The 14,765-nt window shown below is 47.5% G+C and overlaps 1 protein-coding gene across 9 annotated transcripts in view; it reads right to left on the minus strand.

The window, feature by feature from the left end:
- Window positions 1-5,480, minus strand: part of Rbms3 (RNA binding motif single stranded interacting protein 3) — a 1,220,120-nt gene extending 1,214,640 nt beyond the window's left edge. For 2 of the 9 annotated variants that reach the window (XM_051202118.1, XM_051202063.1), the window contains exon 1: window positions 4,772-5,477. In XM_051202118.1, the coding sequence (XP_051058075.1) occupies window positions 4,772-4,987 (216 nt within the window). In that variant the 5' untranslated portion in view covers window positions 4,988-5,477. Of the gene's footprint in view, window positions 1-4,771 lie in introns of all 9 variants that reach the window. The other 7 variants (XM_051202086.1, XM_051202079.1, XM_051202102.1 and 4 more) reach the window with 5 other exon arrangements.
- Between the last annotated feature and the right edge of the window lie 9,285 nt (window positions 5,481-14,765).

Raw genomic sequence — 14,765 nt, forward strand, 5'->3', positions numbered from 1 at the left:
CCGCTGGAAGGGGAACATAAATTCTAAGCTCATCTTCCTTTTTCAAAGCATGGACCCCAGTTATTATAATAATTAAACTATTATCCACAACACTGGCCATTATTACCTGGAAAGTTATGAATCAAAAGTTTTGGGGGCTTGTATAATTCAAGCCATACAATAATCACTGGAGTTGACACTATAACTAGACCTATTTTACAGATGTGAAGACCAAGGTGTGGGAGGTCAAGGCCTACTGTAAGTCGAAAGCAGGTGAGGGAGTAAAGGCAAGCCAAAACCAAGATCCAATTCAGGTCTCTAACTTCAAGACCAACACTTTATTAAAAAAGCAAATTTCTGCTTCTGGGCCAGAAACCAGAGTCCACCTGGCTAACAGCACAAACATGTAAAGCCCTCTCTTGTTTCTCATGCCAAGAGCGTCACTCAGGGGTGGCGGTGCCTTGATTTGTCAGAATTCCCCTGGACTCACCACATGAGATGTCACTGTCCCCTGCAGGCTGGCAGATGCCATCCTACCCATCTACCAAAGCAGGAGTGTGTTCCAGATTAAGGTGAAAGGCAAAGGCGGCCCGGGACCCCCACAGTAAACAACACCCTCACTTTGCCAGGGTCCCCACAGTCACGGGGTTCACCACAACTGAGGCACTACCTCAGGGAGCTCAAACTTTGCACTTGACAAACTGTTCCAACCCACCAGGGACAGCAGGGGGCAGAAAGGCAGCTTGAGGTTAATTGTGACCATTAAAAGGCCTCTCTGGGCTTTCAGAGGTAAAGAACGAACGCCTTCAGTTCTATATGAATGGGATGGAAAGTACTGACAAGCTATACAGTCACTCAACCAGAGTTTAGTGACAAGCTCGGGTCATTACCCAGAAAGGTACTTTCTTCGCTGTGTACACAGCCCACATTGCATGCACTACTGATGCCACATTTTAAAATGTCAAAAATAGAGGGATATGAGAAACAATGTTTACAGAACACTCTACTTTTAAGACTTTACCACAAATCGAAAATGATTTCAAATCAAAAGCTTAAAAAAAAAAAGTTCAAATGACAAACAGGATAGAAGATTTCCTACAGCTGCCCCAGGAAGGGTGTGGATCCCCCAGACCAGCCTCCTCCAGAAGGGTGTATGTAGTTTGTACTAATGAATATAGCCGAAGGGAGGTAGTCATTTTCATCAACCAAGTACTGTCGGTAGCACAGTTCTAAGCTCTTCTAGAACAAGGTCACAAGAAGGAACAACTTTTTGTGCTCACTAAGAGCAGGTGGAGGGGATATGCAAGAAATAACCCCACTACCCACCTGGGATCAGGGGAAGGATTTACACATTTGTATATGTAATGTATTAACACAGAGGGTAAAACACTGGAGTGGTATGTTATACATTATACAAAAAAAATTTCAAAGTTTTTTCAAAGTGTCATAAACACCAATTAAAGCATTATTTGGTACAGACAGAACATTTCCACAAAGTTTTAAATTCATAAAAAAAGATACCTGATGCCCTTGGGAAACTTGGTAAGAAAGTTTTGAGCTTTCAAGGATTTGAGGATCCCTTCCTTACAGACTATTTCGAATCTTCACCCTGAAGACTACAACAAAAGAGATCCACCCAGATTAGAACCTCCTTGGACATGAGGAAGAAGGCATTAAATAAGAGGTGAGGAAATATCGCGCCAGGCCACCAAAGGTGGGCACCACACTGGTGATGATCAGAGGCGGAACACTGCCTGCCTTTAGTGAAGGCGCAAAGCCAGGCAGGAAGAATGGTGTTTGGTGTGGGGTCTGATCTGACTCATGGACTCAGATCACACGTGATCCGGAGATGCTGGAGTCTTCCTTTCAAGAGCAGCTGCTGAAGAACCATGCAGCCTCCCTATAGGAAAGAAGACACTAGATACAGGAAGAACTCTGGTATTAAAAACAAGAATAAATGTCTCTTTTAAGCTAGCAAGATGGCTTCATGAGTAAAGGTGCAGCCAGGTCTGACAACCTGAGAGGAGTCACCAGAACCCACAGGGTTATAGGAAAAGCCCACTCCCAAAACTTGTTCCAACTCCACCTCCCCCCCCCCACACACACACACGCTAAATCTGGTATTCTGACCTCATCTCTTATTTCAGAGACTTTATGATGACATGGGATATAGGATTATATATCCAACAATACAAAAAATGGCAAAATGGAAGTCAGCCCCCACGTTGCTTTTTCAATAAGGCAATAAAGGTAAATTATCCAAGAATAAATCATAGTCCCAGGCAGAATTGAAACACAATCGTGGAGCCAAGTGTGGTGGTGCACAGGAGTAAGGTCGGCATTTGATAGACGGAGGCAAGAGATTGGGAGTTCAAGGTCATCTTCTACGATATAGTGAGTTTAGGGCCAGCCTGGGCTACATAAGATCCTGTCTCAAAAGAAATCCAAAACAAGCAAGCAGAAACAACTTCCATTACTCCTCCAACACTGTGATTTCAAGGGTGTGCCCATTTACATCGTTCTTATGCCCTTGTCTGTAAAGAAATGTTCAAAAGTCCAACTAGTCTCGTGAACGCAAAGAAAACACAGCCCAGTGCATTAAGTAGCACCTGACAGCTTTTAAGTCCAATGTGATATTCTAGCCACCTCATCCCAACAGCCTCATAAGCCCACAGTCCATGCCATCCAAGATTTCTTGCAGTTACATTTAAGTAGAATAATTTAGTCAGACACCAAGGTCTCTCTACTCATAACCAAGATTTGCTAAGAAAAAAAAAAAACTAATTTGCCTTCATATTCATCAAAAGCAAAAAACATAACATCCTTCCTCTGACTCTCGTAAGGGCTATCGAGTAGGACCGCAGAGACAAGCGAAGGGTACCACAGCTGTTCTAGGTTCAGGGAAGGGAGCCACATAATTTAAGACGAACACCTGGAAATCGGGTGGGGGGGGACTATTTTGTTTCCGCCTCAAAAAATAAAATAAAATAAAAGCCCTTCAGGTGGATACACAGCAAATCACATCGCTGGGTTACCCAATTATCTGAACACACTCATTAACTAAATGTAATCAACTGGCGTTCACTCTTCTTGCCTGGTGCATATTTCTAGAGCAATGCTTTTCTCATTCCTCATAGCAGGCAGAACGTTAGACAGTCTACTCGGTGCAGCAGAGGGAAACAAACACACAGATTTTTTTATTTTTGCTGATGGCAGGAGTTTCTCCTCACGCTCAGGGCAAAGGAACCCATACTATGGCAACGGCAGCACCGGCTGGCTGTAGATTTTAATTACTCTCCACACCAATTTTGCCGAGAAGACTTAAAGTTCAATTAGGTAATACGATGCTCGGTTAGGGTTGTTTTCATAAAACTGGGCACAGGCTTTCAAGTAGTAAATATGTAGCCGTGACAGGATTAAATATTCATGAAATCAAGAGCGACTGGAAGGCCGGGGATATCACACTATTAAAATTCATACAGTTTTCACGATGTAAATCTTGTATCCACTTGTACGGCGCCCCGCTCTGGTCTGTTTTGGAGTGCGTTCAGATTCCAACTCCTGCGTTGCTTACCACTTAAATGATGATATTGATTTTCATAGATCAACAACAATCCTGATTCTTACCTCAGGTTTCAAAACACACAAACAATTCTAAGCATTTGAAAATCCAAACTTGTCAAAGATCTGTCTGCAGACACAGAACAGCACCACTCGGCGTGATCCCAACATGCTAGTCTAGTATCTGTTCCATCTCGTAGCAAAGGTCCAAGGAAAATCAAGGTATTAGCAAGGAGAGACGTGGCTAGCTTCTACCCAAAAGAAGTGCCTTTCTGTCTGTACCACTTCCTTATCTGAGACAACGTGGAAACAATAGTAGATTGACTCTTAGGTTCCAACACTGATTTGCTGAACCAAGTTTTCCCCAATATTAACGGCGGCTTTCAGAACGCTTGAACAGACACACGTGTGAAGTTGTTACGGATGGAACTAAACAACTAGCTTCCATCAAACTAAACTCCGAGCATGGGTAGAGGCAGCAACTGCCCAGAGACGGCTGTAATAAGCACACTCTGAATATTACCAAGGCGTCATCTTCTGTGCCATTTCCCCTACTGTACAATTTTCTCAGCAGAGGAAAACACCAGCAGCAGAGAATGGCATCTGAGCCATCTCTTACTGGAATTCAATTACCTAAAGAACTCCACACAGTCAGGCGCAGGTCTCCCCTGGTCTACCATGACACAGCAGGGCTGCAAAGGACTTGCAGGGTTCACCTGCTGCCAGGCACTGGATCCCTGCCCTCCTGAAGAGGAGGATGCCGGCTGAGGACCACCTCCAGCCTAGAGCTCCGTGAAGCAAGGCTGTCCAATCTGAAAAGAGCCAAACTTTGCTCCCATCGGTAGATGCATGCCACCTCCCCTCCGAGAGTCTAGGAAGCCACTCGCCAGGTCTTTAAGGCACACTTCTAGACCCACAGCATCTAAAGCAGAAGTCTCCCGCGGGTTCAGTCCTGCCCTCAGCCTCGCATCGCTTCTACCCTGACTTTTTCCCCTGCACACATCACTGAACGCCGAAACCAGAGCAGACTTCTTTCTGCACACACCTTCCAGTTGAGAAACTAACGGCGTGGATTCCTTCAAATCCCACGCCTTCTCCAGTCTGCCACCCCACCCCACCCCCTACAAACGAGGCAAGGGGGTTGGGAGTGGAGGGGTTAAAGAGACAGCCACTACTAGTCCCCCTCCATCTGGTTCCAAAGATGTCACGGCGGCCACACCGAGGACCTTACCTTGCTCTCCCCCCTGTCGCCGGTGGGTCTCGCCTCCGGATCGTCGCTGTCCTCCGCGCCCGCACTCTCGCAGGGCACTTCATCCTGAGCCAGCTGCTGCTGGGGCTGCGGCTGGGGCTGGGGCGGCTGTGGCGGCGCCTGGCAGGCTCCGCCAGCCCCCTGGGAGCGGGGGATGGGCTCCGGGCGCGGAGAAACTCCCTCCACATCCATCTCCATCTTCCCATTCACTGGAGGGCAAGACAAAAGCGGAGCGGAGACTTGGCAGCGGCGCCCGGCGGCTCCTCAGCGGCCCGTGGCACGCATGGCTCGCCGAGGAGGGGCCGCCTCGCGCGCGCCCTCCCTCCTGCCACCCTTCGCCCGCACTCCCCGCGGCTCGGCTCGGCTCCGGCGCTGCGGGGCGTCTGGGCCCGGGAGCTGGCGAGGAGCCGGTGGCCGCGTGTCCTTGGAGCGCTGGCCTTCAGGAGCCCCCTGGCAGTCCCGCTACACCGAGCGCATCCTGGCGGTGGCAGGGCGCCTCCCAGCCGCGCGCCCCAGCCAGCCCTGGGGACAGCCCCAGGGACTTGTTCTCCTTATCCTCGATCCCGGATCCGCGATCCTTGATCATCTGGCGTCTCCCGGGGGCCCCCTGGGTGTTCCAGCTCCCTTCCAGCCTTCTGAACAAAGTTACTGGAAGAACAAACCAGATGGGCCGGATTTGCCTGGCGACACCGGGAATGTCAGGTGTAAGTGGGCTCTTACATTCCCAGCCGCTGACCAGGCACAGACCCTATCTGTCGCCCTCTTCCCAGCGCAGATGAACTGAAGAAAGGCGGGTGTTCCGACCTAGAATGTCAGTCAGGGAGCACTAGGAGAGGGCCAAGGGGAGGGCTCATGGCTGGAGAGACCACCCCAATCCCAGGTGACTACCACCTCCTGACCCTGGCTCTTCCTCCTCTGGCCACCAGGCGTATCTGGAGGGCCAGTCCTTCTCTGAGTGCCTGTGTGGGGTTCTCAGAGCCCAGCACCCTGGTCTGTGCTGATGCCGGTGGCCCCGTGCAGGAGGGCAGACCTCTACTAGAGAACCGGAGCATAGAAGCAATCAGTAACCAATTCCCAGCAGGAACAGACTTAACCGAGTCTTGGGCACACTGGGGGTTAAAATTGGTAAGGGGTGGGGCTCCATGGAATGGAGAGGATGCCTGGGTCTGGACCAATCTCACAGTGCTGAGTCTGGCACCAAGGTGTGCCGCCTGAGGGTCAGTAGAGGAGGGAGGGAAGTGGGGTGTAGCTTCCAGGCTTTTACTGCAAAGCACCCTGTGGTGGGCGCCAGCTGGGCGCCTGCTCTCCCAAGTGGCCAGTTCTCTCAAGCAAACGGGGCAAATTTTAGGAGATGAGGCCAGGGGCAGGCAGTGAAGTGCTCTGAAAATACAGAGTTGGCAAGGATAAGCCTGGAAGGGCTTACACTGGGGCGCCCCGTCAGTCACATCGACCAATTCTGTGTTACTCACATAGAAATTAAGAGGAGTTGCTGGGCTAGTACCCGTGGCCCTGAGCCCTGAAGAGCCAAATAGGCTGAGCCAAGCGACTCTGCCTCTATCTCCAGGTCCTAAGAACTGAAAGTGCATGCCTCAAGGCTCTACAAGCCAAAGCCCTATGACTGTAGAAGCTCACGTGGGCGGCTTACTGCTCTGGGCTTTCCCAGTGCCCTGGCCCCAAGGCAGTTAGAATCCAATCATCCTTGGTGTCTAGAGTTGGAACTCACAACCTTGGGGCGGGGCGGGGGGTGGGGTTTGGAAGCATGTGTAGCTAGCATTACAGCTCCAGAGCAGATTTCAGACCCTCACCTTTAGGAACTGGGAGCTCTTTGAAAATCTTCCACCAAGCAGCCCATGCCCAGATCTCCGCAGGTCTCCCCACTTCCACAACCCACCCTCTCCTGTGTTCCTGCCCCAACCCTTTTCCAACTCACCTGCTGCCTTTTAACCAATAAGGGGCTGCCACCAGCTGTGGCTGCCTCCCCTGGAAGTTACCAGCTCAGCTCTCCCCCAATCACCATAAAGATTGCAGGTGGATAAGAAAGAGCCCTTGCCAGAAACCTTTTATTGGGTCTAATGTTGCAACACCAGGGTGCAGTAGCAGAGGGTGGCTCCAAGCTCAATATAAAACCAGAAAGGGGGTGTGGCGGGGCTGTAGCATATACATTTGGCACTGTAATCTGAACCAACCACAGGCTCGAAGCCACACTAATCACAAACGTTCTGTAGAGATGCCCAAGAAGTCCTCTCTCCTATCTGAGTCAGAACAGCTGCGGGTGAGGGGGTTATCTAGAGCTCACCCAGGCTTGTCTAGAATTCTGACTTCCTGCCCTCCTCTGGGTTATTGGGAGTGGTTTGAGCTGGAAGAAGGCCTCTTAAAGGGGGAATAGTGTCTTTTGTAGCACCCGTGGTTAAAGACAACAAACACACAACACAGCTGCTGAAGTGTTTTTACAGGGGCCGGACAGTATTAAAAGTAGCTAGTGTGAGAGCAGTCTGTCCAATCAGCTGCCAAAGACGGGGCTACTATGGGGACAGTTCTGGGCTCAGAGCCACCTGGACTAAGGGAAGAGTCTGTCACCTGCCACTCCAGTGACCCAGTAGTTTTCTCTGGACATAAACGGTTGCTTACAATAAAGACTTAACAGAAGTTCAATAGCAAACCAACATTCCCAGTGGCATTTAACAGGTAAAACAAAGTCTGTCTGATCCATCTCAGGGCGAGCAAGGTGACTCCTGCAGTTACCACTTGGTCCTGGACATAGCTTAGGATGACATGGGCATTGCATCAGTAACTTTGCACATCCAGGGGGAACCTTGGAGCAGCGATGGGGAGGACAAAGGCGCTTAGTCTGGGTTTTGAGTTCTTAAATGTAAGTGGAAAGTGAACTGACCATGAATTTTCTGATAGAAAGTGAGTACCGTTTTCCTTTAATATCCAGTGGGGAACATAGTATGTGCCTGAAGCATCTGGGAAGCTGATGGCCCACTGGGCTGCTGTGCAGTGTCCAACAGAGCCCGTACACACCAATGCACACAGTCCCGCTGGACAAAGTTACTCACTCCAGGCACATCGGCAGAATTTATCCTTTCTGCAGCCTCTTCCTCTCCAGGTTCTTGCATGAGTGTGAACGTGTTTTATGGCTTCTTTAATCTGTAGAGACCTTCGGGTAAAGCAGCATGGATATGCTCTAAGAAAGCAGTTTGGATGGTGGCTTATCAGGCCTCCATTGTTGGCTTTCGTTTTCATTATTTCTAAAAGCTTCATTTCAAGTTTATTTTCTAAACCGAGAACTCATCACACAACACAATGAGTTTACTCATCCTGGCTATACTAGACTTTTAAATGACACCGTGACCCTGAGTGTTGTAATGTGTGAGCCAAGGCAGTATGAATGGGACCTGCAAAATGGCTGTGGGTAAAGGCTCCTGCAGCCAGGCCTGATTACACAAATCTAGTTCGGAAAATGTGAAGAAACAGGCCCCAAAGAATTGTCCCCTGACTTCCTAACATTTGCTGTGGCATGCCTGGCACCACGTCCAGAATATATATTACAAAATAATAAAGATCAAGAAAACAGAACTATTTACCTTCAAGGATGGCGCTCTCTTCATTTCCTCCCCAGCAGACACTAATGAATCAAGACACCTTACAGGTTTTTTTTTTATAAGGTAAATCTTATTATCTGTGTAATGTGCTTAGAAAATTACACAGCACATGGCACTGTCTGTTAAGCTGGGGCAGGAAGGTGGTAGAAATGACCTTGAACATGTACCTGAAGACTCCGGTTCAGGAGCAAGTAAACAGGGGTTATTGCCACTTGATTTTCCTAGAAGATCTTTGGAGAAGAGGGAGGAATACAGCAGTGTTGTGTGCAAGGAACTTCAGAATTTGACACATTTTCCTTCTGTAGTGCAGAAATAAAAATCACATGTCAATTCAGACAGGAGCTGGGAGGGCTGTTCAGTTAATATTCCTCCATGCTTGTTACATCTGAAATGTGTAACTTTTTTAAAAAAGCTCAGATGAAGATTAAATAAAAAAGAAAGATAAAACCCTGCAACTGATTTGTTCTAAATTTAGACATGTACTTTTAAAGGTTTCTATTGTTCAATGCAAATATTATTTTCTTCTGCCCCTGTAATTACTTGGGGGACATATTTTTTTTGCATCTGTCATAAGTAAATATGGACTCAGAAAATATATTACATTTCAAAACTGTTGATTGCACCTAATTATGCATGTAAATTGCTACTTCAAGCCTGCAAACAGCTTGCAACATTTTGAAATTTTGCCCTACTAGTCATCTGAGGTGTCTGTGGAGTCTTTTGTGGTTGCCTGAAATGACACTTCATATCCTCGTTAACTACCCATTAATGGTGAGTCTGTGAAGAATTCTGACCTTTAGCTGTCTGTCTCAGAAGACTGGGATTAGTGGATCATTGCTTTGAACAAGACACCTTCTTCCTATTTACACCTGAACACTCAATGCTCTTTTGAGTCACCAAGACTACAGAGTGTCCTTGGACTCACTTCCGTTACTCAGATTTTCCTTGGTGAGCCTGGAGCATTCCAACCCTCCAGGAGTATAAAAGGCATGCAGTCCCAAGCCTGCCACAGATCAGTCACTCAGAATTTGCATCTAACAAGATCTCCAAGTGATTCCGCTGAGCATGGGTTTAAGAAGGACCGTCTAACCTATGTGTCCCGTTTCTCTTCCTCTACTTGTCTTTAACAATCACAGTTGCCCTCCCAGACTACCCAGAAAACAACTTATATAGGAAGACACAGCGTGGGACTGTGAGATGGCTCTGTCAGGAAAAATGCTTGCCTTAAAAGTATAGTGACCTGAGTTGATCCCAGGCCAGCCATGGAAGTGTGCCAACTGCCAAAAGCTGTCTTGTGACCCCATTATGCATACTATTGTACAAAGGCACCTGTATGTACACACTAAAAGTACATTAAAAACACTGGATAGCTCCTCTCTCTCCCAAGAAATTCTTCTTCTCACACTACCCATTCCTCCCCATGGGCCTTTCCCTGCACACTGAAAAGCTTCATGAATTAAGAGCATAGAGCTATGTTTTATCATTCTGGGGATTGAATAAGAAGTGTGAGTTCTTCTAAAATCAGAAGACATTAGCCCAAAAGCACTTTATCTTGAATAATGAACCCTTTGCAAAACTGTGAAAAGCTTGGTCATTTTGGCCCTTCTCCTTGAGACTGGCAACTCCAGCGTCTCCCTGCTGGGACTGCCAGTGCCTTGAGACATAATGCAAGCAAACAAGGATGAGTGTGCGTCCATGAAAAAATAAATAAACAATTAAACAAACAAACAAATCTAGTAAAACCTCAATAATTTGAAATAAGTCTGCACTAAATTTTGAACCCCGGTATTTTTAGGAAGTTCAGAATTCATTAATGAGCTTCTTTGAAGAAATGTGTACGTATTTCAACAAGCTGATTTCCCCCCAGCGCATCTGGAGTTTGCTATGTAGGTTTGCTGGGTTCACACTTGCAGTCCTCCTACCTTGGCCTCCCAAGTGCTAGGACTACAGTATCACCAGGCCCAGCCTAAAAAGAATTAATTTTTTAAATATTTTTACTTATGTATGATGTATGTGTTAATGTCTGCGTGCAGGTGCGCAAATCCATGCATTCATGTGTTAAGGCCAGAAGTTGATGAAGGTGTCTTCCTCTATAACTATTTTTAAAAAAAGCATTAGTGAAATTGGAACTTGTCATCTTGACTACACTGGCTGGACAGCAAGTCCCCATATTGGCCCGCCTCTGCCATCTAAGCCCCTCTTCACTGGGATTACTACACTTGGTTTTTATGTGGGCACTGGGGATCCAAACCTAGGTCCTCACGTTTGGGTAGCACATACTTTCCCCAGCCTCTGAATTGCTGTGGGAAGGTCTGGTACAGAAGGTCTCATCTCTAAGGTATACAAAAGTCACCTGGAGAATGTTATAATTCTACGGGGCTGGGGTGGGCCTGAGCACCTAGGGGCTATCTGACATCCCTGGGGCACTTACAATTGTAGTCTTCTGACCTTAAAAGACTGGGACTAGCAGTAGTTTTCCAACCTGTATCACTTGGGGAACTTTTATAAGCTTCGGTTCCTAAAGATCGAACTCCCCAAAATCAGTAGGTCTGGAGGTGGGATGGGAAGCGGTAAGTTGGAGGTAGAGTTGTTTTCTTTCCAGCCAGGGTTTTATGTAGCCCAGGCTAGCCTCAAACAACTCCCAAGTGCCTGGATTATAAGTATGCAATACCACACATGGCACAGGGTGGTTGTTAAGCCTTGGAGGTGGTAACCAGGTATGGCCACAATTGGGAATGGTGCCTTCAGGGAGTCTCCACCCTGGGCAGCAGGAGCAGCTGGGGCCTTCTCAGCAATGCATCCACCACAGACTCAAGTCCTGCAACCCGCCCTGTTGCAGAACCTGGCTGTGATGCAGCTTCGGGTTTCAGGGACATAACTATGATCAAACCGCTGTATGTGACAGTCCTTGGGAAGGTGACAAAAAAAAAAAAAAAAAAAAAAAAAAAACACAGACTTCCCGCATTAATCAGTGAAGTAAAAATCTGGGGGCAAAATGGAACCTGATGTTAAAGTTCCCCCCCGCTGATTCCAGTTGTGCAGACCAGGCTTAGCAACATTCTATAGACTGAATCCTTATGTATGCAAATTGTGTTTGCATGGAGCGGCCTTTTTTTTTTTTTTTTCCTTTTTTCTGAGTTTCTTCTTTCTCTCTCTCCCTTCCTTCCTTTTTGCCTTCCTTTCTTTTCTTTCATTTAAACCCTTAATCTGCAGAAATGAATGCCTGGAAAGGTACGTGAGAGCACCAGCCCAATTAACACAGGTGCAGATTAGCCTGCTGCAGTATTTTCTGGCAAATCATCCCTTTCCCACCCTCTCCCCCTCCTTGGTGAAATGACAGCAGCTTCCCCTTGCTGGAATGAGACAGGACTCAGGTGAGGATTCTTTCCCTGGGTTTCTTAGCCGCTGTGGGAGGATGTCCCTGTGAATTAAGGGTTTAAAAGCATCTTGCTATCCAAACTGTGGTTCATGGACCAGTGGCATCAACATCGCCAAGGAAATGAGTTCTGGGTGCTGATTCCTGGGTACCAGCCCAGTCCTTTGTAGTCTGCACCTGTGCCTTAGGGGTACCAGGAGGAGCACTCAAGCCTTCAGAAGCAGAGCTACGGTGGGCACCTGTCGGAAACAGTGGGCCTTCAGGAAATAACCTGACCCTACATCCTCTGCCATCCTACTCTCCATTACTCACCCCACCCTCAGAACTGTGTGTGTGTGTGTGTGTGTGTGTGTGTGAGAGAGAGAGAGAGAGAGAGAGAGAGAGAGAGAGAGAGAGAGTTTGGTTTCTGCCCGATATTTATTGGTATTTATTGTCACTGAGCATGTGGCCTTGCCCTAAGGTTCCTTTTCTCTCAATCCTCCTCCCATGGATCTGGTTGATCTCTTAGTCAAGGTCACTTGTGCTGTTGAAGCTATACATACATGACTGCGAGTATGATGACTGTATACAACCCAGGAACCAGAAATGATGGGAAACGCACGCAAATCTGTCTTTCTGAGGCTGGGTAAATTCATTTAATCTGATTGTCTTGGTTTCATTCACTTCCACAAAGGATTCCACAAACATTGAGCTTGTTTATGGCCGAAAGCTTCCATTGTGTGGATACATATTTCCCTTACCAGTGTCTGATGCTGAACAACGGCTTGCTCATCATTTAGCTAAACTGGCTCATATGCAGGTGTCTCTGTAGAGTCCTTCAGAACCTTCTAGAACTTTTTAGATACTGCTGCACTTGACAAGAAGAACCTATTGGCGCTGCTCCCTCTATATGAGGTTAGCATCACCATCCAGTGGAGCTTGCTTTGATGACAGAAATGCTTTGTGTGTTTCAGTAGGCAGCCTCCCTCCCATACATGGCTGTGAGCACATGAATTATGGCTAGTGTGACTGAGAAACTGAGTTTTAATTTTATTTCTTTCTAATTGATTTAAATTTAAATAGCTTCATATGGTTGGTGGCTCCTAGTGTGTTGGACAACACAATTCCAAAGTAATAATCTTTCTCTTGCTGAATCTTATTCAAGTTCCCAGGTTGAACACTTGCCCACCCTACTCTGCTTTTGTATATATTAATCCCTACTGAATTCACCAAGATGGGAAACATCTGCCCGAGCACCTCATTTACATAATAAGTAACATTATGCTTATTATTTTGAATGTGAAGAGTCTAACTTGAATTAAACGCCACCAAAAAGTTGTCCAACCTCTTTCATAGTATTCATAAGCACGCAGCTATAATTTTGCAGCCGTTTCAGATGTCAGCAGACATGGGGCACATCAACTGCTCTGAGGACAAGAGAACTCAGGGTAGAGGGGACATAAGGAACCCCAGCCACATGCTCTTGGTGCACAACACAAAAGCCGTGTGTGCTGAGCATGGACAGCGGGATGTGAGTATTCCTCTTCACGTGGAAGATGAGTCACAGAACAAAGGAGAGGCCATGAAACCAGACAGCACTAAATGAACGTTTAAGCAGAAATGTACTCAACAGTTAGCCTGGCCATGAGTATCTGATCTGCGGGACTGATGGGGTAAGATGGGAGGAGAGGGAATGGAAGGTGGGCAAGGAGGCGCAATCTCCAGACAGGCATCAGCCCCTTCCAGGGTTCTGCAGGGCGAGAGCAGCCAGAGGAACACTGTCTCCTGCACTAACCCTGTAAGATGCTGGTGGCACCATTATCTGACACGCCTCAGACAGGCAGAAGGCCCACGGTGGAGGAGGCTTCCTGGGTAAAGCATGTTTTATGCAACCAGGAAGACCCGAGGTCAGATGTCCAGGGCCTATTCAAAAGAAGCAAGGTACAGTAGCACCTACATCTGTATCCCCAGGACCACAGAAGGATTAGACTGGCAACTCCCTAGAAGCTCATTGGCCAGCCAGTCTAGACAGCCAGTGAGCTCCATATTCCATGAGTGGTCCTGTCTCAAAACATGTCAGAGAGTGATGGAGGAAGACATCCAAAATCAACCTGTGGCTTCCACATGCACATACTCCGTGTGTGTGCGCACGCACACAGACACAGACACACACACACACACACAGAGAGAGAGAGAGAGAGAGAGAGAGAGAGAGAGAGAGCAAGAAGGCTAACCTCTACTTAAGAGCTGAGACGAATATTAATGTCACCCCCCACCCCCACACAGCCTTGATAGGACACACACTGCTTCTGAGCTGCGGCAGTCCCAACCCTCCTTGAGAAAGGAAGCAAACACTAGGAAGATGCCTCACCCTGGTCTGTGCATCCCCAACCGAGATTTGGTACTGTGAAATTCACAGTGATTCCCACAAAGAAACGTGTAGCTAAGGGCAACAGCCTTGCTTCTGTAGGACGGTCACTTCATAGCAACAGAACCCAATAAATAGGCCACGGGCCACGGTTGTTGTCCTCAGGGAAGGAAATTCCAGGGACTCCAGACAGTATGACCCTAGGACAGGCTGGGAACTCAAGACACCAACACCAAGGGAAGCATCACTGGAATGCAGGCATCTTAAGATCCACCCTGCCTTTCTATTGCTTTCTGTTGTAGGATTCTCCAAAATTCACAGCAATGCACACACACACACACACACACACACACACACACACACACACACACACACACACCCCAAAGATAAAAGAAGACTTGAAGGGCCCTCCAGATTCCATGGTTCTACATGGTAAAAGGAGAGAACACCCCCTCCCAGGTGTTCCCCAGATCCACAGATTTACCCACAGAAATTACTAATGAAATTACTAATGAGGAGGGAAAGACAGAGTTCAGGGCAGATGTGCCACCCCCTCATGTACTCACAAACACCAACAACAGAGGCAGAGGGCATACCACAAATGACCATCAGAGAATCAGGGCAGCAGAGACCTTACTCAGGTGCTTC

Source organism: Phodopus roborovskii, unplaced genomic scaffold (assembly GCF_943737965.1).
Source record: "Phodopus roborovskii unplaced genomic scaffold, PHOROB, whole genome shotgun sequence".
Classification (NCBI taxonomy): domain Eukaryota; kingdom Metazoa; phylum Chordata; class Mammalia; order Rodentia; family Cricetidae; genus Phodopus; species Phodopus roborovskii.